This window comes from Trichomycterus rosablanca, chromosome 4 (genome assembly GCF_030014385.1).
Source record: "Trichomycterus rosablanca isolate fTriRos1 chromosome 4, fTriRos1.hap1, whole genome shotgun sequence".
Classification (NCBI taxonomy): domain Eukaryota; kingdom Metazoa; phylum Chordata; class Actinopteri; order Siluriformes; family Trichomycteridae; genus Trichomycterus; species Trichomycterus rosablanca.
Window position 1 is genome coordinate 26261233 of NC_085991.1, and position 24791 is coordinate 26286023.

The following is a 24791-nucleotide window of genomic DNA, read 5'->3' on the forward strand; positions in this document are numbered from 1 at the left end:
TGCCGTTTAATATTTCACTCACTGCTGCTTGTCCCATGACAGCGCCGGGTTTGTTCGGAACTACTGGAGGGGTACATAAACCACGTGACCGCGAGAACAAGAAGTGTCGCAACTCTCTCTCTCTACGGCTCTGCTGTAAACGAAGCCGCTTCGTTGTCACTTGATCGCTGGAGTGTAACTTGATTGGCTGGGTGTCGGTTCGATTTGAGACAGAATCGATCAGAGCCGTAGATAGAGAGAGTTGCGACACTCCTTGTTCTCGCCGCCACACGGTCACGTGGTTTATGTATCCATCCAATAGTTTCAAAAAACCCCGCGCTGTCATGTTCTCATATCCCAGCTAGCACAATCATCTGGTCCAGCTCCCTCTTTTCTATCGGCACAGTCGGCCGAGTGTCAGAATCGGCCAGAATCAGTGTAGCCAGATCCGGTCCAGTTGTTACCACAGCTGGGTTTGGCTGGTGCTCGTAGAGACGCGGAACAACGTCACCATAGCAACAGTGCGATGCGAGCCGTTAAAAAAGAGGACTAATTATTTGTTCGTGTTTGGTAAATTAACGTTGAATCTTAACATTTTACTTAGCAAAATGTAAGCAGAAAGTCTATTAATGAGTTTTGGATTAAGATAGAGAGCAATTTGGAAATGGAAACTGTTAGGTAATGTTATCTATTGAGTTTCAGGTTAACTGGTAGTCTGAACTAATACACTTCAGGTAACGTTAGCTAAAAGGTAAACAGTTTCTTGCATTAGCCAACAGCTGCAAAATAATTAAAGCTCATTCAATAGTGTATTAAATACTTAATAATAATAATTAATAATATAAAATACTTATTTCCACCACTGTATATATATATATATATATATGTGTGTGTGTGTGTGTGTGTGTGTGTAAAATATTTATGGTATGTATGTAGGCTGTATTAGTAGATGTAGTTGTAGTAGTAGTATGTTTAGTAGTATTGTGTATGCGTAGTATAGTATGTATATTTACAATATTGTTCACTTTGATAATTATCATTCTTATATGCAATTATATGTTATTTTCTATATATAATATTAATATAGTTGTCATTTTGTTTCACTTTTATAATTTGTCTTATTTTTAATATTCTGATTATTATTATTATTATTATTATACTTGCTGCAATTATCTTAATAAAATACTTTCTGCTGCACAATCTGTAGTTAATCTGTAGTTAATCTGTAGTTAATCTGTAGAATAAATGTATTATTTTATCTATGAGGATGTGAAAGGAGAAGAAAACGGGAAATAAATGGTATCGCAGTGTTTTGGGGGCTATTCCGGCCCAGCTGCGCCGGAAGTGGGCCACAATTACAAGGCTAGCTGGGATGGGACAAGCAGCAGTGAATGAAGTATTAAACACTAAATAATAAACATTTGTACAATTTCTGGGTATTTTCAACTGCCTTTACATTTACTGCATTTGGTATATGAAGTGAAAGATTGATGTTTATAATGACTTATAATGAATAGATCGTTCTTGTTAACACACAGTACATTATATTAGCATACATTAAATAATGCCATATCATTAAGTAGTATAAACAATATACAGTACAGAGATTAAAGAGCTTTTTTTCTTTCTTTTTTTTTGCATAAACTATAATCTCCCTTCACTTTCCTGAGGATTCATAATAATAATAATAATCATAATTTTGGTTAAACACTGAGCCATGTGGCTGGATTCATAATGTTTACCTGCACTGAATGAACAGATTCATAAACACACTCCCGTACCTTTAACATTATTGTGCAGGTACATGAAATAGCTTCATTCATCTCTTATTTCATGAGTGATTAATAATTCATTCCTACATGCAGGGGCGGATCTAGAAAAATATTTATGGGGTGGCAAGAGGGGGGCAGGAATTTTTGAGGGGTGGCAACATATGGCAGACGTATTTATACTGAATTTAATCACAGTTATCACAGTTTGATGAGAAATAGTATGTACACACTACAAAAGGGCACGGGCTGCCATTTACAAACTCATACAGACAAACTTAATCTCATGCAATCAATGTCTTGCATTTAAGGTTTCATGTGAAACAGTTCATATTAGGAATAAGTGACCATACAATGTAATCTCAATAATAGGAGATAAAAGTATGGTAGCACTACTGTAGGTGGGGCATTATCAAAGGAAAGGCATTAAGGTAAGACACAGGTGATGAGTGGCAGATGTATGAGAGGGAAAGCAAACAGTTTTTGACTGTGTCAGAGTGGCAGCGTTGCAAATTGGCCATAACTTTTCTTTTAATTTGTTGCTGCCAACTGGGGTGGCAGCAGGGGTGGCAAGGCTTTCTTTTAGGGTGGCATTTGCCACCCTATGCCACCCCGGTAGATCCGCCCATGCCTACATGTAATACATGAATTAATTCATAATAATATGCACTAGTTCATTTTGTCTAATGTAAGTGGTGGACAAGGTACACAAACCATGTAGTTGAGTTAAAGTAGAGATATCCAAGGTAACATATTACTCCAGTAAAAGTAGTAGTAAAAGTAAAATACTCTTTACCTCCACTTCACTGAGTAAAAGTACTAAAGTATTTACCTTCAAATGTACTTAAGTGTGAAAGTAAAAGTAGCATGATTTATTATGGTTCTAATGTTTTATTATCATTTCTGTAACAAGACTCTTGATTAATCACCTCATTTTAGGTGAAAAGACTCGTGTGGCATTAATTAAGCTTAACTGACTGAGCTAAATTCAGTTATACCTATTAAATAAGATAAACATGTAACATTTAGTGCTGAGCAAATGCTAAACAATAACAGTATTAAGTATATTAATGACATCAAATTCATTATTTCTTTAAAACAAAGCAACATACAGCTGAAAATGCTGCTCAGTAGTGGAAATGAACAGAGCTCCACCCGGAGCTGTGCAGAGAAATGTCCCGCCCCCGTCACAGCGGTTCTCTATGGGAGTGTCGCTACTCTGTTCTCTCTACGGCTCTGGAATCGATTGCTCATCCTGCGTGTCCCGGATGTTTAGTCTGAATTTTTTAATCTGAATTTTGTGATCTGAATTTGACCTATCGAATTTGAGCAACCTGAATATATATTATTTGAATTTTATAAACTTGAATTTTTGATTTTGAATTTGTTAACATCAAAAAATGAAAGTGAAAATGAGTTATTGTAAAATGTGTGGGTTGAATTCTGAGGCAAAAAAGTTCAGTAATCAAAATTCAAAGGCTTAAAGTTCAGTAATCAAAATTCAAAGGCTTTTAAATTCAAAATCTGATGAGACAGATTTACTTCCATATTTAACCTGCAAATGTAAAACACTGTATATGTAAATCCGTATTTGCTAGTGCATAGATGTCATCTTGCACCGCTTATGTAGCTCATGTAAAACATGCAGTCAGAATTTACAGGTGCTTGTGAATTGCCTTGTTAAACTTGTAACTGGGCGTCATGGATATATATTGGAACAGTAGGTGGCAGTATGTTCATCTCATGCTGAGGATAAAACCTGACAAACCATCCACCTTGTTCTGACCAGCTGTTGAATATTAGAAGTGTGCTCTACATGTGTGTAGTCTTGTCTTGAATTTATAGCCATACACATGCTTAAAAATATTAATGACTGTACAATGAACACACTGTTGAAATGCTTGAAGTATAATTTTTTGTTAAAATACAGAAATTGGTTTAAATTTAGTAGGGATGTAACGATGCCCCACAAGACAGTTAAAAATCAATTCACATGTGTAACGATTCAAATCGGTTTACATGTATAATTAATCAATATTTACTTTAAACAGCAGAGAGCACTGACGCTATTCACCTCACCTGGTTGATGTCACAACAGGGTGGCCAGGTTCGAAATTATTTATATGTGGGATTTGTTTTAAAATTTAATTTCAGTTTTTTTTTACACAAAAAGAGAAATGTGCAGCATTGTTTTGCATAGTTTTTACCTACCTCAGAAATGAAAGGGCATTCATTATTTAGATAAATGAAAGATAAGCACAAATACATTATTTTATTTTATTTAAAGAGAAATAATAAAGGGAAACTTTGTCATAATTTGTCTTCAATTTCATTTTGTTAAAAAAAATCAGGAAAAAAATCGTATCGTGAATCGCATCGCATCGTGTATCGTTACATCCCTAAAATTTAGGGTATTTTCAAATATCTGCATAAATACAGCCCAATTGCCATTTAAACAAAAAACAAACAAACAAATTAATCTCTATAGGGGGTCAAATTAATAAGTTAAATAATGAACAGTCTAAGTATGGATTGTGCTCTGGTTAAAATAAAAGGAATAATAGAATAAAATGAAGAATAACTCTCAATATAGTAGTTGTACATTAGAGTATCAACCTTTAGAAAGATTAAAATTCAGTTAAATTTAGTTATTCTTAAATTAAAGGTAATTTTAATGTTTCAAAATTCACTAAATCCATAAAAATCTAGCTAAAACCTAAACAGCTGTGCAAATTCTAAATAATTTATAATGCACAGCTTAAAGTGTAGAAGCCATTTTATTGTGTACAATATAGGGCACATACAGTGTATCACAAAAGTGAGTACACCCCTCACATTTCTGCAAATATTTCATTATATCTTTTCATGGGACAACACTATAGACATGAAACTTGGATATAACTTAGAGTAGTCAGTGTACAACTTGTATAGCAGTGTAGATTTACTGTCTTCTGAAAATAACTCAACACACAGCCATTAATGTCTAAATAGCTGGCAACATAAGTGAGTACACCCCACAGTGAACATGTCCAAATTGTGCCCAAATGTGTCGTTGTCCCTCCCTGGTGTCATGTGTCAAGGTCCCAGGTGTAAATGGGGAGCAGGGCTGTTACATTTGGTGTTTTGGGTACAATTCTCTCATACTGGCCACTGGATATTCAACATGGCACCTCATGGCAAAGAACTCTCTGAGGATGTGAGAAATAGAATTGTTGCTCTCCACAAAGATGGCCTGGGCTATAAGAAGATTGCTAACACCCTGAAACTGAGCTACAGCATGGTGGCCAAGGTCATACAGCGGTTTTCCAGGACAGGTTCCACTCAGAACAGGCTTCGCCAGGGTCGACCAAAGAAGTTGAGTCCACGTGTTCGGCGTCATATCCAGAGGTTGGCTTTAAAAAATAGACACATGAGTGCTGCCAGCATTGCTGCAGAGGTTGAAGACGTGGGAGGTCAGCCTGTCAGTGCTCAGACCATACGCCGCACACTGCATCAACTCGGTCTGCATGATCGTCATCCCAGAAGGAAGCTGACGCACAAGAAAGCTCGCAAACAGTTTGCTGAAGACAAGCAGTCCAAGAACATGGATTACTGGAATGCCCTGTGGTCTGACGAGACCAAGATAAACTTGTTTGGCTCAGATGGTGTCCAGCATGTGTGGCGGCGCCCTGGTGAGAAGTACCAAGACAACTGTATCTTGCCTACAGTCAAGCATGGTGGTGGTAGCATCATGGTCTTCGGCTGCATGAGTGTTGCTGGCACTGGGGAGCTGCAGTTCATTGAGGGAAACATGAATTCCAACATGTGCTGTGACATTCTGAAACAGAGCATGATCCCCTCCCTTCGAAAACTGGGCCTCATGGCAGTTTTCCAACAGGATAACGACCCCAAACACAACCTCCAAGATGACAACTGCCTTGCTGAGGAAGCTGAAGGTAAAGGTGATGGACTAAACCCAATTGAGCACCTGTGGCGCATCCTCAAGTGGAAGGTGGAGGAGTTCAAGGTGTCTAACATCCACCAGCTCCATGATGTCATCATGGAGGAGTGGAAGAGGATTCCAGTAGCAACCTGTGCAGCTCTGGTGAATTCCATGCCCAGGAGGGTTAAGGCAGTGCTGAATAATAATGGTGGTCACACAAAATATTGACACTTTGGGCACAATTTGGACATGTTCACTGTGGGGTGTACTCACTTATGTTGCCAGCCATTTAGACATTAATGGCTGTGTGTTGAGTTATTTTCAGAAGACAGTAAATCTACACTGCTATACAAGCTGTACACTGACTACTCTAAGTTATATCCAAGTTTCATGTCTATAGTGTTGTCCCATGAAAATATATAATGAAATATTTGCAGAAATGTGAGGGGCGTACTCACTTTTGTGATACACTGTATGTAGACAGCTGAAATCAATTATTTTTTGCTTCTCTTTAAGATTCGCCTAGCTTTGTGTGTTATAATAACAACCATAAACAAGTACATACACAGCACTCTGAATGTTACAGTTTTTGTGTTTTGTTTCACTTTTACACTCATGCAAAACCAGGTTAAAGTCTGCTTGGAGCTGTCTTAATGTTTAAGCTTATAAAAATGCATTTGAATACTGAATTTCAAGTCCATATTCAATGTTTTAGATTCATATATTTTTGTTACTTTTTTAATCCAATTACTCCACAGTGCTGATAAGGTGCTCAGCCAGGGACGATGTGCGGCAGTGGTGCAGTGATGCTAGTGGTCCTGAGGTGGCAGATACACAAGATGATCAGAAAAGCTGTACAACTAGCAAGGACACTGCCCTCTCTCCAGAGTGGAGTACGATGAGAAAGAAAGCAGAAGATTCGGTTAGACCCTTAGCTTTTGCCTAATAGCATGCACGCATCTTAACACACTGCATGGCTTGTTTGTGCAAAAATGACATTCTGTGGCCCTCCATTAGGCAAAATATTTTAGCTCAGAAAATATTTAAATACAGTATATTTGCACTTTGCTCCCAGTGTATCCATACATGCTACAAAATAACTGCAACTCTGATCAGGATGTAGCATTCACTAAACATGAATAAATAAATGAACATTTTCATTCATGAATTATTATTGAATATACAGTGTATCACAAAAGTGAGTACACCCCTCACATTTCTGCAGATATTTAAGTATATCTTTTCATGGGACAACACTGACAAAATGACACTTTGACACAATGAAAAGTAGTCTGTGTGCAGCTTATATAACAGTGTAAATTTATTCTTCCCTCAAAATAACTCAATATACAGCCATTAATGTCTAAACCACCGGCAACAAAAGTGAGTACACCCCTAAGAGACTACACCCCTAAATGTCCAAATTGAGCACTGCTTGTCATTTTCCCTCCAAAATGTCATGTGATTTGTTAGTGTTACTAGGTCTCAGGTGTGCATAGGGAGCAGGTGTGTTCAATTTAGTAATACAGCTCTCACACTCTCTCATACTGGTCACTGAAAGTTCCAACATGGCACCTCATGGCAAAGAACTCTCTGAGGATCTTAAAAGACGAATTGTTGCGCTACATGAAGATGGCCAAGGCTACAAGAAGATTGCCAACACCCTGAAACTGAGCTGCAGCACAGTGGCCAAGATCATCCAGCGTTTTAAAAGAGCAGGGTCCACTCAGAACAGACCTCGCGTTGGTCGTCCAAAGAAGCTGAGTGCACGTGCTCAGCGTCACATCCAACTGCTGTCTTTGAAAGATAGGCGCAGGAGTGCTGTCAGCATTGCTGCAGAGTTTGAAAAGGTGGGGGGTCAGCCTGTCAGTGCTCGGACCATACGCCGCACACTACATCAAATTGGTCTGCATGGCTGTCACCCCAGAAGGAAGCCTCTTCTGAAGTCTCTACACAAGAAAGCCCGCAAACAGTTTGCTGAAGACATGTCAACAAAGGACATGTATTACTGGAACCATGTCCTATGGTCTGATGAGACCAAGATTAATTTGTTTGGTTCAGATGGTCTCAAGCATGTGTGGCGGCAATCAGGTGAGGAGTACAAAGATAAGTGTGTCATGCCTACAGTCAAGCATGGTGGTGGGAATGCCATGGTCTGGGGCTGCATGAGTGCAGCAGGTGTTGGGAAGTTACATTTCATTGAGGGACACATGAACTCCAATATGTACTGTGAAATACTGAAGCAGAGCATGATCCCCTCCCTCCGGAAACTGGGTCGCAGGGCAGTGTTCCAGCATGATAATGACCCCAAACACACCTCTAAGACGACCACTGCTTTATTGAAGAGGCTGAGGGTAAAGGTGATGGACTGGCCAAGCATGTCTCCAGACCTAAACCCAATAGAACATCTTTGGGGCATCCTCAAGTGGAAGGTGGAGGAGCGCAAAGTCTTGAATATCCGCCAGCTCCGTGATGTCGTCATGGAGGAGTGGAAAAGCATTCCAGTGGCAACCTGTGAAGCTCTGGTAAACTCCATGCCCAGGAGAGTTAAGGCAGTTCTGGGAAATAATGGTGGCCACACAAAATATTGACACTTCAGGAACTTTCACTAAGGGGTGTACTCACTTTTGTTGCCGGTGGTTTAGACATTAATGGCTGTATATTGAGTTATTTTGAGGGAAGAATAAATTTACACTGTTATATAAGCTGCACACAGACTACTTTTCATTGTGTCAAAGTGTCATTTTGTCAGTGTTGTCCCATGAAAAGATATACTTAAAAATCTGCAGAAATGTGAGGGGTGTACTCACTTTTGTGATACACTGTATGTTTACAGAAATAATTGCAACTGTTGTCCAATCATACATATTGTTTAAATGATGAATGATAATGTAAATATTAGATTAACATAATGTGATCATAATGTAGTTCCAGCATCACCTTCTTTAAGTGTGATACTTATTTGCTTTCACATACATTGTCATACACCGATCAGCCATAACATTAAAACCACCTCCTTGTTTCTACACTTACTGTCCATTTTATCAGCTCCACTTACCATATTGAAGCTCTTTGTAGTTCTACAATTACTGACTGTAGTCCATCTGTTTCTCTGCATGCTTTGTTAGCTCCCTTTCACCACTACAGAGCAGGTATTATTTGGGTGTTGGATCATTCTCAGCACTGCAGTGACACTGACATGGTGGTGGTGTGTTAGTGTGTGTTGTGCTGGCATGAGTGGATAAGACACAGAAATGCTGATGGAGTTTTTAAACACCTCACTGTCACTGCTAGACTGAGAATAGTCCACCAACCAAAAATATCCAGCGCCCCATAGGCAGCGTCCTATGACCACTGATGAAGGTCTAGAAGATGACCAACTCAAACAGCAGCACTTCACAGCACTTTAGGGGTGATTTATGTGTTTGTCCTTTTTTATGTTACTAATATGATTACTGACAGATGGCACTAACACCCAGTAGTTACACATACCTTATTTTGTTGTGTTTTAACATTTAATCTGTAGAGAGCTGATTCTCATGGACTGCCTCCCACACCCCAAGTCCATGTAAGTGTTTCCCTATTTACATTTACATTTTCTGCATTTAGCAGACGCTCTTATCCAGAGCGACTTACAGAAGTGCTTCCATAGTAAACATTTCATTTCTCAAGTTTTAGTAAACAACAGTCAAAGAACACGAATCTGCTGAAACCTGTTAGAACCAAAGTGTTTTTTTTTTTTTTAATGAAATGGAAAAAAATTTTTAGTAAGTAGGTATAGGTCAGCTTAAGTGTTTAGTAAAAAGGTGGGTTTTTAATCGTTTTTTAAAGACAGCAAGAGACTCAGATGTTCGGACAGACAGAGGAAGTTCATTCCACCACTTGGGTGCTAGAACAGAGAAGAGCCTTGATGCTTGTCTTCCTTTAGTCCTGGGTGGAGGCTCAAGTCGAGCGAGACTAGTGGCTCGGAGGTTGCGTGGTACAGAGCGGGGTTTGATTAGACAACGAAGGTAGCTTGGGGCTGGTCCATTTTTGGCTTTGTAGGCGAGCATCAGTGTTTTAAACTGAATGCGTGCAGCTACAGGAAGCCAGTGAAGAGAACGCAGCAGTGGGGTGATGTGGCAGTGTTTGGGCTGGTTAAAAACCAGACGGGCAGCTGCATTTTGAATGAGCTGCAAGGGTTTAATAGTGGACATTGGAGCTCCTGCCAGGAGGGAGTTGCAGTAGTCCAACCGTGAGATTACAAGTGATTGGACCAGAATCTGGGTAGCTTCCCTGGAGAGAAATGGTCGAATCTTCCTGATATTGTACAGGAGGAACCGGCACGATCTTGTCATGTGGGCTATGTAAGGAGAGAAGGTCAGCTGGTTATCCAGGACAATACCAAGGCTTCTTACCTTATCAGATGGTCTGATCTGGAGTCATCAAGAGAAATGAGAAGGTCCTGGGTTGGAGACTGATCTCCGGGAATGAGCAACATCTCTGTCTTGCTGGGATTAAGTTTCAGATGATGAGCTGACATCCATTGTGAGATATCTCGCAGACATGCTGAGATGCGAGCTCAGACTTGTGTGTCTGAAGGAGGAAATGACAGAACAAGCTGAGTGTCATCTGCATAGGAGTGGTAGGAGAAGCCATGGGAGGCTATGACCTTACCCAGAGAGTGGGTGTAGATAGAGAAAAGAAGTGGGCCAAGTACAGAGCCCTGAGGAACACCGGTTGAGAGAGTGCATGGGGGAGTTATGGATCCCCTCCATGACACTTGGTAGGAGTGCCCTTCCAGGTAGGCGGCCATCCATTGCCATGCTGAACCTGTTACTCCAAGGTTGGAGAGAGTGGACAGGAGAATGCTGTGATTCACTGTGTCGAAGGCTGCAGAGAGGTCAAGAAGAATGAGGACCGATGACAGTTTGGCTGCTTTGGCTGCATGAAGCTTCTCAGTAACCGCTACAAGTGCTGTTTCCGTAGAATGCGCTGCCTTGAAGCCAGACTGGTACGGATCGTGGAGGTCATTCTGAGTGAGAAAGGCAGATAGTTGGTTATAGACAGCACGTTCAAGAATTTTGGATAGAAAAGAGAGGAGTGAGACAGGTCTGTAGTTGTTAATGTCTGTAGTGTCTAGTGTAGGTTTCTTAAGAAGGGGAATGACCTGATGTCAGGGAGTTGTTGATGATGGGTGTGATGAAGGGGATCAGGTCCTATTTAATCACATGATTGCTGTGTTCTTTACTTACTGTTTTATAACATGTATTTTAATACCTACAATACACACTAAAGAGTAGGAACTATGTACATTGGAGACCAGTTAAACATCTGTTGCTATTCAAGTAAATCATATCAAGTACTAATTAAAATGTATTAAATGTACATTAATATGTTGTTTGTATGTTTATTTTTAGTGGTACCGTCTAAGAAAATACTAAAAACAACTCTTTGAACTCTATACCTAGGGCCATATACAATTCATTTTAATTTTAATAAATTTGCTTTTAATGTAGTTAAGCGGTTTATGTAGTAAAGGTGTAGCAAAGTGGTTGCCAAGGTGAACTGGAATTACTAAGCTGTTGTGAGGTGGTTGCTAAGGTGTTTTAGGTGGTTGCTAGGGTGCTGGTGGATGGTTGCTATGGTGTGTCCAAAAATGTATGTGTGGGGAGGGGTGTGACTGTGGATGTTCAAGCATGTATTTGGTAAAGGGTGTGAATACTTTTGCTCTGACAGGTGATTGTGTGTGTGTGCAATAATGTATTTGATGTTGATATCTCAAAAACTGTGGGACAAGTTAGCGGTTAAAATTTGGCAGAGGAAGTGAAAGAAAATACCGTTGGATAACAGTAAGAAAGAATTGACTGTACTACTTGAATCAACCAGCTACCACTATATTAAAGCTAAGTCTACTTGGAAAATAAATGCATATTTCACATATTTCACAGAGCTCTACACCTTTTGGTCAGCTTCTTCGGAGTAATGAGAAAGTAGTGCTTAAAACAATAAATGGCTATAATAATCCACAATCCACAATTGCCTAAAGTAATCCACAATCCGCAAAAGTCTGTTTGTTAACCTTTAGTAAACTAGCTTTTATTAGAAATTAAAAATCTCTATGTGCACCAGTATTTTAACAGAGATTTATTTTGAGTCTGTCTGGGCTTTTGTGCCCATTTAGTCAAAACAGCTGTTGTAAAGTAAGGGACTAAACTAAATGTAGATGTGAAGGCAGGGCCGGAGTGGGCCCCTTTTTCAGCCCGGCAGTTGTATGCCTAAACCCGGCCCACTTTTTCCATTTTAATAAATGAAACAGCAGCTAGCTCTTACAATGCCTTTTTATTGGGTATATAACAGAAAACACTTCACTTAAACATGTTCAATTCAAATTTAAATCAGATAAAGATTTAAAAGGTAAAAAAAATGTGACAAAGATGAAAACGTATTTACATTTGTACCGGAGCAAAATTTGAAATAAAAATAATTTGAAATTAATATTGCATGTCTTCCCAGCAGAGAGGTGCTCTATTGTTAGGTTTACACTAAACTCTTAAGTAGCTTCACTACACGTATATTTAGTGGCTACCTACAGCATCAAAAGCATCCTAAGCAGTGCACTGGTTTCTGTAACTTTATTAATAATGGTGTCATTGTCTATAAACATGAGACATGGCTTATCTGCTGCTCTGAGGCTAAAAAAAACATTTCATTATAGGTTAGCCTCTTTTGCTGAATAACATTCGTGGGCCAAAACAACTTAAACTTTGGGAGGGGGGGATTCCCTCAGATGGTAGAACCCATCTAATCTACTGTAATGTAGGGGCTGCGCTGTCCGAAGAATGAATGCAAGAAGAAAAATAGAAATGTGACGTGTCAAAATTATTTTTCCCAACCGGCCCAAACTCGAGATTGACATGAGCCGGCCCATCGGGAATCCTCCCGATTAGCCACTCCGGGTTTGTGTGAAGGTGTGGCTCACATTCATCATTCAAATTTATTCCAGTGGTGTTCAGCGAGGTTAAGATCAGTGGCTTTTGTGCAGGCCACTGAAGTTCCTCCACACCAAACTCACCAAACCATGTCTTTATGCCGCTCAGGTGGCGCAGCGGTAAAAAAGACACGCTGCAACCAGAGCTGGATTCTGAGCACCTCATCGGTTCGAGGCTGAGTGGCTGTATGAGCAATGATTGGCCGGTTGCTCAGTTGGGGGGTGGGACAAAGAACCGGATGTGGGTCTCTGTCAGAATGCGATTACGACCTTTGCCGGCTGATTGGAGGCGTCTGCACAGAGATGAGGAAGAGTGCCCTTAGGGTGTGTCTCTCCGCATGCAACGCTAAGTGGCGCCAAACTCATCAATGTGTGGGTGGCAAAAATGCATCCGGCTGCTGCCCATGTTTCAGAGGGGATGTGGGTTAGCTTCGATCTCCTCGGTCAAGCACGATGCAAATTGAACAGTTGGATGCGCTAAAGGGGGAGAAAAAGGAAAAAAAAAAAAACGTCTTTATGAAACTCACTTTGAGGCACAGCCACACTGAAACATGAAACATAACAACTGAGTTTAGTAATAATGACACACTTTTGACTAGTTTTTATCTCTTAAAAAGTTTTCAGAATACTTTTACACACAAGAATCTAAGAAACATAATCTTTGTGCATCCCATTTTACAGATGGGAGCCTGTTTCTCAAAAGTCTTCAACGGCTGTCCACTTAAAATCCATTGTGCTGTGACATGGGTGTTTCCAAAGACTAGAGGTTGGGATCCAATGAACAATAATCATGACTATATACATTTTGATAAGTTCTTTTTAAGATCTGTGAATGATTGTATATTTAACTGTATGTAAAACTTTTATCATGTTCTAGATCAGTACCTCATACTGGGTGCAGAGGAGGGGGTCTATATGCTGAATCTGAATGAGCTTCATGAGGACACTTTGGTGAAGGTGCCTCCATTTTTTATTGTATTTAATGACTAAATAAGAGTTTGTCTTTTAGAATAAATTATGCGTTTATTCAAGATAAAGGTCATGGAGGGCAGAAGCTTCAGTCACAATGAGCTTAACAAGTGAACACTACAGTGACACTGGCATTTAAATCTATGGAAGAGAAATAGGATTGGAAACAGTGGTTGAACATGCATAATGCTTGTGGTTTAGTGTGATATTTAGTCCCTCTCTCAACTAAAAAGGAAATTACCTGTACCAACATATAAAACAGCACTCAAAGAATGGTGTTCCATCACTACAAAACTTTCAAAGACTATTTGTACTATCTATACTAAGAGGCCTTGAAGCTAGTCATCTGGCTCATGTTTGTAGCCTAACATTGTACTTCGACACTTTATTATTGTTTTCCTGTAGTTAGTTACCCACCTTTATATTTCTAGTAACATTGTACTAAGCACAGAGTTTTAATAATCAGTCTTACTCCTCCTACAGTTGCTTCCACAGAGATGTACCTGGCTGTATGTGATGAACAATGTCCTCATGTCTGTCTCTGGTGTGTTTTTTCATTGTGTTTATAAGTTATTTTACCAAATTATTAAGATCACTGTAAAAGCAAATATTTACTTAATGTTAACTTTTTTAAGGTAAATCATCTCAGCTTTACTCTCACAGCCTAACAGCTCTGTTTGAGCAACAAGGGCATGTGGAGAGAAAACAGAGCCACTTACCCCTCAGCACCAACCGCTTTACAGATAGAATCATCCATAGGTAAATACAGAGTTTATTCTTTAATAAAAATGCATTAAATAGTAGCATAATATATTTCAATCAATGAGATGTTTAGTGCAAAGTCTGTTTGGAAAGTTTGCTCCACACTCATTGATGATTTACCACTTTTTTCAGGAAGTTTGCAGTCTCGCTAAAGATCCCTGACACTAAAGGCTGTCGGAAGTGCAGTGTTGGTAATGAACTTTTATTTTAGCTTTCTGTGCTTACCATTTGGATTGTTTTGAATCTAGGTTAATACTGTTTTGGTTGGCAAACTAAATATTAAGAAATAGATATAAATTGTCTTAATAAGCTTTAATGCTGCTACAAATGGCAGCACGGTGGCTAAGTGGGTAGCACTGTCGCCTCACAGCAAGAAGATCCTGGGTTTGATACCCAGGTGGGGCAGTCTGCGTCCTTTCTGTGTAGAGTTTGCATGTTGTCCCTGTGTCTGCGTGGGTTTCCTTCAGGAGCTCAGGTTTCCTTCCACAGTCCAAAGACATGCAGTCAGGTTAATTGGAGATACAAAATTGTCCATGACTGTGTTTGACATAAAAACTGATGAATCCTGTGTAACCAGTAACTACCGTTTCTGTCATGAATGTAGCCACAGTGTGTGAAACATGACGTTAAAATCCTAATAAATAAATAAAATAAATATGCAATCCTAAACAGCAACAATGTTTTGGCATATATTTGCAATATTATTTGCAAGTAAAACCATGGACAGTTGGTAATCAGCTTTTTTTCTGTTATTTTTGTTTTTTTTGTATCTTTTAAAAGCTCGTAATCCATACACTGACAGCACGTTCCTGTGTGCGGCCGTACCTTCGGGACTTGTTCTGCTCCTGTGGTATGAACCCTTGCAAAAATTCATGCACCTAAAGGTAAAAGAATAATCAAATTGTAATTTTATTTAAAATCAGAAAGGCTTGGACATGTTTTGCTGCTAACCATTAAGTAAACTGATATTAAAACACTGGTAGACACACTAAGGCACATACTTATGCTTAGAACCATAAAATCTCAAACCTTTTTTGGTAAAAAGTTTAACACTTTTAAAACAGAATCTACTTTATTTTTTTAAAAACCTGAGCACACAAATAAAAACTGTTCCTTGCAGCAACAATCAGCTAGCTTACTAACTTCTCTAATGCCAGTTCTTTTGACGTAAAAGCTGGTATGACGAAGCTTATCCATATTTGAGATTACAGTTTCATCATTTGATATCAAGCTAGGAGACATTATTAATAAACTTCCTTGTATTTCTATTTATTTGTTTTATTTACTATGTGTTTTTTTACCCACAAGACTCTTTTGGACTGGACACAAAATCATACAGATCACCAAGTACTCACTGTTTACTGAAACCACAATTCACTGTTTCTTATGTTCTATCATCTCTTTCCTTTCAACTCTCATAGCACATAGCCGTAACCCTGCCTGACCCTCTGATCATTTTTGAGCTGCTGGTTTTGATCACAGACGAGCTTCCTGAGCTGTGTGTTGGGGTGAGGAAATGCACACCAAGAACTGATGAACCTCAAACAGAGCAACGGCTAAAGTTTGACATAATCAATTTAAACGGCACACCAAATTCAAACACAGGTGGGTTTCTTCTGCAACTCGGCCAGTCAGCAAAGGCCAGAATTGGAGTAGCAATGAGGAATCAGTTGACCTTTCTGTCCCTTGGGCACAGCCAGCTGTGCCACCTCATGCATAAATGCGGATCTGGGTAAAAAATCTCCCAAGCTCCCAGGACAAGGTTGGTCATGTATGAGGGAGGGAAGGTCAGATAGTGTGTCTCCTTACTGCTGCTGCAGTAGGCCTTGATATTTTTATTTTACTTTTTTCATATTAATAATGTCTGTTTGTAACATTGTGTGCAGACAGTGAGTGTGTAAGAGCAGTGCAGGTAACACAGCTGGACAGAGATACAGTTCTGGTTGCACTAGAAAGTGAGTATACTTTACGTTTCGTTTTAGTAAAGAATTCCTAGTGCCCACAATGTAGATAGTTTATATTAACAAGACTATATATATTTTTCAGAATCAGTGAAGATTGTCAATCTGCAGGGTATACCAAGCGTTCCAAGCATGGATTTAGCCTCAGAAATGGACTTTGATTTTCCTGTTGAGATGCTAGGTAAGAATTAAAAAAGTATATAATAAAATATTGTTTCTTTTACCATTTATTTCTTTCCACATAAGAAGGGAAGGGAGGGGAATAGTTGTTACACCTTAGACCAGGGGTTTTCAACCTTTTTGGACATGCGCCCCCGTTTCGTGTGCCGACCTCGAACTTGCGCCCCCCAAACCCCCAACCCACAGCACCCCCCCTCGAACTTGCCCCAACACTAATCTCCCGAACCATCGCACAGAAGCCGTGCAAAAGCTCTTGACAAGCAAAAATAATATAATGCGATGCAACTTTGCTGATTGAAATATTTACTTCAAAAAGATAATACAGCCGTAGTTGTAAATTGTAAGTGGTACTTGTTTTGATGTAGATGAGAGCAGAAAACATTACTTCACAGAGCCAAGTAGAGGCAAAAGTACATCAGTTACTAAGTTCGCTAGTTCAGGATACTCTGCTGTGACTGACAGAAAACTCAGGTGAGCTAACTTTTTGCTCCATGGGCAGGACGAGTCTGACTTGGCTGTCGCCCTGTGGTAATGGCCAGTTTAATTAAGCGTCCCACCTGTAAGGAAAGCGAGTCACACAAAATGTTCCAGTAGCTGGTGTTTATTTGAAACAGCAGCATTCATTAATAACAGTCAAAACGGAGAGTTGAGCGAGAAGTTTTATTATTTATAACATACAAGACATACAAAAATCTGATCAAACAACTTTTTTCTTTATTAGTGTTATCAACTTACCACTGTAGTGTGTTTTTTTTTCCTCTTTCAGGTTATGTTAATTTTTTTTTACATATTTATTAATGACTTTGCAGTTGAACAGCTATCAGTTATAAAGCTAAGAAAGAACAACTTACTGCATAAGTTCAATTATTATGAGCTAGATAAGATAATACCATATGACTTAATATAAATATTATTAAATTCAGCAACTACACATTTTAATAAGCCATTAAAATTTTATAAAAAAAAATTCTGAATGTATATATCTGTAATATACAGTATACTGTCATTTTTATATTTTAGTTTCTTTGCAGTTTGTTTACAGGACAGTGTTTTAGCTTTCTGGAAACATGGACTTCAAGGACGCAGCCTGCACAACTGTGAGGTAAAGGTATTTCAGTTTTTTCAAATGGTTGATCAGCAATAGCTGTACATTATGTACATGTAATTATGTAATGTATTTGTTACATAATTATCTCTTTCAGAATGCACTAAACATTACATTTTAAACATTGTTATTTATCTCTTTCAGAATGCACTAAAGATTACATTTTTAAAATTCTAATAGAAAACTTCTCAGTACCGTTTGCCTATACCAGGGGTTTTTAACCTTTTTGGGCATGCGTCCCCTTCCATGTACCGACCTCGAACTTGCCATCGTACCCCATGCACAAAGTGAAGTCAGAAAGTGTTTTGCAAGATTTGTTCTAAAAGAACTTGACTAGACCCCATTGAATATCTTTGGGATAAATCTGTCAAAGCCAGACTCTGTAAGACACTAGTGCCTGACCATGATTAATACTCATGTGGATGAATGGAAGCATATTACCGCCGTTATATTTAAAATTTAATAGAAAGCCTTCACAGGAATAGCCAAGACAATGGTTTTCAAAATAGAAATGTAACTTATATGAATGTGATTTGGTTGTCTATAGTTTGTTATATAATTGTCAAAATATCCTAATGTTTGTATACTTAGAGGCAGAGTATAGAAGATTTTTAAAATGCATTTATAGATCCTTATTCTGAAGCCATACTTATGCTTTACAGATAACGCAAGAAATTACAGATGAAACCCAAGTATTTCGAGTTTTAGGCACTAACAGGTAATGTTGTATTTACTAGAACATCCATCAGAAAGCTGTTGCTATTTATTTCTTTATATAGTGTGGGGATTCTATTTTATGTCAGGACCTGGACAACCTACCTTTAATGAGGAAACCCAAGACAGTTGTTGTAAATCATAAAACAAACAGTTCATACCTTAAAACATGGCGGGTGTGAAAGTGACCTTAAAGTTCTCCAAAGCAAGATGTGAAAGACATGTAACATTACAAAATGTAATAACTGGTGGTATGGTGGGCAATTACCTTTTACAGAGGTTATTTATGTAATGTTAGTAATCTAAACTATTCTGTATGAGAAATTTACAATGACATGCAATTTATGCAACTAAAGAAGTGAGTTTATCAGTGACATGAGAAAATTAAAAACCAGCAGTGCACATCAGTGCCAACAATGTTTTTGAGAAAGTAGCTTTCAGAAAAAAGTAGCTTTTTTAGTCTTTGTATCTATATGCTACACTTTTCTTTAAACAATGAGTTAACATGAGTTCTATCTAAATTATTTTGCAGAGACATTGTTCTGCAGAGTACCCCGACCGACAATCCTTTTGCCACCAGCAATTTATATATTCTAACTGGTCACGAGAACAGCTATTGAAAGGAGAAACAAAGAGACGATGGAATCTAACATATTTGGCTTTACAAACATCAGCAGTCTGCCTTTTAAATATTAAATATTAGTCCATTAGCTAATGTAAAAAAGTTAAATTGTTGTAAATTTAGTATTGTTTTATTTTCTGAACTGTTAATCCATGTCATGTCTAAAAAAAATAACACTACACACAGAGCTAGTTAATTTAACCCATCATCATGAATGTTACCAAATATAGTATTTGTTCCTTCATGGTTTAGTAGGTAACCAGGACTTCTGAATACCTCTACAACATCAACACTACAAATCTTTACAGACTCTAAAACATTGTCTATAAAAGATTGCTTTGTTACACTGAATTTTGCCTTTTGGCCACCATACACCTCAGCATGTTTTCCTGGATGTTACATTTGAATGATATGTGTGGAATTTGTCATATTTTAAGTGGAGTATAAGTATTAAAATGTGAAGCTAGTCTGGGAGGCACACAGACTATCTTTCTTCACACCAAAACCAACATAATACTGACTTTTAACTGAATTAATGATATGATGATGTTTAACATATGTGCAATACTTTTAAGTAATATCTAAGACATCTGATATAAATAACACTACAATAACTAAACACTAAATAATATGAAATTGACAGCTATTTTGAAACGGATTCTTTATGAAGGATTTTGTATTTAACATTTTGCAATAATGAACATTTACAAAATTCCAGCTTTTAAATTAACCTGTTTCAAATAGTTCCTACCCGAGTTGACAACTGGATCCAATTTGTGGGCCAACAGGTGGCGCTGTCATACACTATAGTCATACATAATTCAGCACAATGTTAATGGTCCCTATTTTTTAATGGCGTTTTCTAAATATCTTTTTGTATTTCCATTATGTTACAAGCAAAAGTAAAAAAATTGTGTCCAACAAACAAACTAACATAAGGAATCAGGCATTGTGTTTTACTCACATCTTTATTATTGACACTGACAATTTTCCTCCACAACAAACTCATTTATGTAATGCTGGAACAGAAAAGGGCTTCCCTAAACTTTTGCCACAAAGTTGGAAGCATATTATTTATTTTATTTAATTGATTTTATACACCTGTTAGCAACCAATATAGTTGACACATTTAAAATGATTTAATAACTAGGAGGGGTATTTATTGAGTATTGTAGCTTGGAAACTGCATGTATTCTTCCGAGCTGTTTGTTTGATGGACAATAAAAAACAAAAAAAACAAAACAATTTTTGTATTATTTTCTCTCATGGCTGTTGCATAATTTTGTGAGGTCAACCATGACTGTGAGACTGAAAGGAACTGAAGAATAAAAAAATGCAGTTTGAAAAAAAACCTCCTCCAGAGTGCACACAAACTCAGCCACAGAGAAACACAACTGGAGCAACGCTAAAGTGCCTTTGAATGTTTTTGAGTGGAGTCAATGTCCAGTCTTAAACTGCAGAGACCTAAAAATTTCACAGATACTTGCCATCCAATCTGGTGCAGCTTGACATGATCTGACATGAAGAATAGTATAAACTCAAATCAACACAATAAAGTGTGCAACAAGTCAAGGGGTGTGAATGCTTCCTGAATCCAATGTACATTTAGTGGTGACCATGAAAACAAAAAAACATATCACTTGCATTTACATATTAAGACAGATTACCAAACTGCAAAACCTCATCCTTAGGTCTGTTGTGGGAATTCCAAATAACCCTTAAAGATTGACACAGACAACTGGGGTAATAGTAAAAGCAAAAAATATATTTATTACTCAGCTGAGGACCGATCTCATAATGTAAACACTCACACAGCTTTACAGAAGAGAAAGGTGGATAACGTCTGTCCAATCGCAGTATTTATACCATGCTTTACTGCCCCTTCAGGCTAACTCTGCTCAGTGACCCAGCCCAAGGCCGACTTTCCACACCAAACTTGTTATCATCCTACAAGAATAGTCAAGAACATGGCGTACTTACATAAGAATGTATAAGTATCAAAACTGTGTGTGCGGGGATGCCCATGCCAAGGTCAACATATCTCCAGACTTCAGAAACCTTCCAAAAGTCTGTTCTACCTCTGCTAATTGAACTAAGAAAACTAAGAAACTTTTGAGTTTAATGCAAATAACTAATAAAATATAAAATTTCCAGTCACAGATCCAAAAAAAAATAAAAATTAATAAATAAATAAAATCATTCATTGAAGTATTAAAAATAATTGAAGGAATGTTTGAAATGTCAATGGAAGTAATGTTAGAAAAAAAACTTCAAATATGGGAGAAAGTTCCTGCCTGTGTTGGTCCTAATTGTGCACTGAATTTTTTTCTAGATAAACAAATTGTGCAGCATCCCTTACCCAATGGTTACTGTATATGTGGGAGGGATGGCATGTTTCCATCTAAGCAAGATTAGATGCCTCACTAAGAGTGTAGAAAAGGCGATGACATCAGATTGGAAGACAGAGAGTGAAATGTCTCTCGGTGATAATCTGAAAAAAGTAACAAAAGGACAAGACTTAACAGATTTATCCATAATGTTGGAGAAGCATTGGAAGACTGATCACCAGAAATTTGAAATGGTGGTACAATTCCAGGGCATGTTAATTAACGTGGCAGGGGCCTGATGGCATCTGTCGCAGGTGGGATCAAGGTCTAGGTACATTTTGGCTAGTTTAGTTTGGGTTTAATACATATGGTGTACTGTAGCAGAAAAGTGATAGAAAGGATTTTTACTGGATTAAACCTGAACGTTTATCTTCAGTTTCTCTGCATCCTGAGATCTCCATGTATGTTTAGCTGCAAAGACTGTTTACGACGTCCCACTCTTGCAATGTCTCTTAAGTTTATGACTTCACAGCGGGAACTCTAAAACGTCTTTGCCTGGACATCCTACCCCCAGTGGCATTTTTTTGACTGGTCAGAGCTCTAAAGATACCAAGGTAATTTGTGGTCTTAACCAGAACTGCACACCCTGGACATTTAGTTCAACTTTTGGCGCCAGCATTGCCAGCCAGATTTCACCATCAAACTCCAATTGTTTACACTTAAGGATGCTAAAGACATGGAAAATGTGGATTCCATTTAGGGACAGGTATCGTAAAACTTCCTCCAGCCAAATAGAAGCCTGCCTTGACCCAAACACACACACACACACACACACACACACACACAGTAACTTTACAAGAACTCTTTGTGAACCAAATTATAAAGTTTATTGTATCAAAACTTGTTTTTTTTTTAAATAGGGTTGTAGCACCACCAGTAGTTAAAAGTACATGGTGGGAGGAGACCTGTCGTCACGTGACCTTTAAGAAAAGTTGATTGGTTCTAACTTAGATTCAATTCAATTCAAGGAGCTTTATTAGCATGACTGTTGTGATGGTTACAGTATTGCCAAAGCATTGAAAAGACATTTATATAAATATACAAAAAGAAAGAATTATCTAACTTAGATAACTCCGCCCTTTGTCGCGTAGTTTAAAGAAGCAAAACGGGCTTTGTTATTTAGTTTTGTAGTTGGGAGGAGATGCAGTTCAGTAAGATAGAGTAAGTTCAAAGGAGTTCAGAGAAGGAGTTTGGAAGTTGGAGAAAAGTTCAGTTCTAGAAGGCCGCGAGGCCTGTGAACAAAGGGATCAAATGGTTAGCATGCTTGCTAACCATTAGTGTTTTGCAAGTTCGGGTTAAAAAGTTAGTTGTGTTTAACTTTACTGTGGTAAAGTGTTTATTTGGCCACGTGTATTAAAACCAATGCTCAGTAACTCGGCATGAAGCGTGGTAACCTGTGACGCGTGCTGGAATGTTGCGGAGAGGAGAAAGGACTTGAGCTGAAGTGGGACGCTTTGAACCAGTGGTCACGGTAAAGCCTGGGAGAAGCTCCAGATGGCACAGAAGGCCATGCCTCCACGAATCAGGCCCTGAAACAGGGAACCTACCGATGCTGGGTTGTTCCGGCTCCATAATCAGCTTTCCAGGTACATCTCGTTTACATGTGAAGGTTATCTGTTGGTTTTGTTATCTGATTTAATTTAGTTTTTGTTTAATAATCGATCACATAAAATTTATCTGCACCAACAATTATGACTTTACAAGGGCTAACAGGGTCACAGCTCGACAGTGGTGTATAAAGTATCTAAAAGCCATACTTTAGTAAAAGTACAAGTATCTTACCAGAAACAGAAGTAAAAGTCACCTTTTAGAATATTACTTGAGTAAAAGTCTTAAAGTATCTGATTTTTAATGTACTCAAGTATCAAAAGTAATGTTCTAATTAAATGTATTTAAGTATTAAAAGTAGAAGTAAATGCTGTCAGAATTTTAAAAACTATGAAACCTGTAAACCACCTTAACAATGGAGCCGATCTCACACCTACAGAAAAACAAGGTCACAACATGAGAATTTACAGAACAAAATACATTTTCTTCTTTATTTAGTTTTAGTTACTTTACCAACACAACTAGCCCTTAATTGCCATATTCCAACTTTTTTTGGAATGTGTTGTAAGCCTGAAATGCCTGTATATGTACAGTGCCTTGCAAAAGTATTCAGCCCCCTTGAACTTTTCAACCTTTTGCCACATTTCAGGCTTCAAACATAACGATATGAAATTGTAATTTTTTGTGAAGAATCAACAACAAGTGGGACACAATCGTGAAGTGGAACGAAATTTATTGGATATTTCAAACTTTTTTTAGAAATAAAAAACTGAAAAGTGGGGCGTGCAATATTATTCAGCCCCCTTGCGTTAATACTTTGTAGCGCCACCTTTTGCTGCGATTACAGCTGCAAGTCGCTTGGGGTATGTCTCTATCAGTTTTGCACATCGAGAGACAGACATTTTTGCCCATTCTTCCTTGCAAAACAGCTCGAGCTTAGTGAGGTTGGATGGAGAGCGTTTGTGAACAGCAGTTTTCAGCTCTTTCCACAGATTCTCGATGGGATTCAGGTCTGGACTTTGACTTGGCCATTCTAACACCTGGATACGTTTATTTGTGAACCATTCCATTGTAGATTTTGCTTTATGTTTTGGATCATTGTCTTGTTGGAAGATAAATCTCCGTCCCAGTCTCAGGTCTTTTGCAGACTGCAACAGGTTTTCTTCCAGAATGGTCCTGTATTTGGCTCCATCCATCTTCCCATCAATTTTAACCATCTTCCCTGTCCCTGCTGAAGAAAAGCAGGCCCAAACCATGATGCTGCCACCACCATGTTTGACAGTGGGGATGGTGTGTTCAGGGTGATGAGCTGTGTTGCTTTTACGCCAAACATAACGTTTTGCATTGTGGCCAAAAAGTTCGATTTTGGTTTCATCTGACCAGAGCACCTTCTTCCACATGTTTGGTGTGTCTCCCAGGTGACTTTTTATAGATATCTTTGAGAAATGGCTTTCTTCTTGCCACTCTTCCATAAAGGCCAGATTTGTGCAGTGTACGACTGATTGTGTCCTATGGACAGAGTCTCCCACCTCAGCTGTAGATCTCTGCAGTTCATTCAGAGTGATCATGGGCCTCTTGGCTGCATCTCTGATCAGTCTTCTCCTTGTTTGAGCTGAAAGTTTAGAGGGAGGGCCGGGTCTTGGTAGATTTGCAGTGGTCTGATACTCCTTCCATTTCAATATGATCGCTTGCACAGTGCTCCTTGAGATGTTTAAAGCTTGGGAAATCTTTTTGTATCCAAATCCGGCTTTAAACTTCTCCACAACAGTATCTCGGACCTGCCTGGTGTGTTCCTTGGTCTTCATGATGCTCTCTGCGCTTTAAACAGAACTCTGAGACTATCACAGAGCAGGTGCATTTATACGGAGACTTGATTACACACAGGTGGATTCTATTTATCACC

General features: G+C 38.5%; 1 protein-coding gene across 1 annotated transcript in view; it reads left to right on the top strand.

Annotated features, from left to right (window-relative positions):
- The window catches only part of map4k2 (mitogen-activated protein kinase kinase kinase kinase 2), a 41144-nt gene extending 20977 nt beyond the window's left edge, over positions 1–20167 (top strand). The window contains exons 19-32 of the mRNA XM_062994077.1: positions 6429–6592; positions 9197–9238; positions 13322–13406; positions 13518–13597; positions 14093–14153; positions 14245–14368; positions 14504–14562; positions 15152–15255; positions 15793–15976; positions 16258–16326; positions 16418–16513; positions 17544–17614; positions 18280–18335; positions 18864–20167. Coding sequence (XP_062850147.1) covers positions 6429–6592; positions 9197–9238; positions 13322–13406; positions 13518–13597; positions 14093–14153; positions 14245–14368; positions 14504–14562; positions 15152–15255; positions 15793–15976; positions 16258–16326; positions 16418–16513; positions 17544–17614; positions 18280–18335; positions 18864–18951 — 1283 coding nt within the window. The 3' untranslated portion in view covers positions 18952–20167. The remainder of the gene's footprint in view (positions 1–6428; positions 6593–9196; positions 9239–13321; positions 13407–13517; positions 13598–14092; positions 14154–14244; positions 14369–14503; positions 14563–15151; positions 15256–15792; positions 15977–16257; positions 16327–16417; positions 16514–17543; positions 17615–18279; positions 18336–18863) is intronic.
- Positions 20168–24791: the final 4624 nt, after the last annotated feature.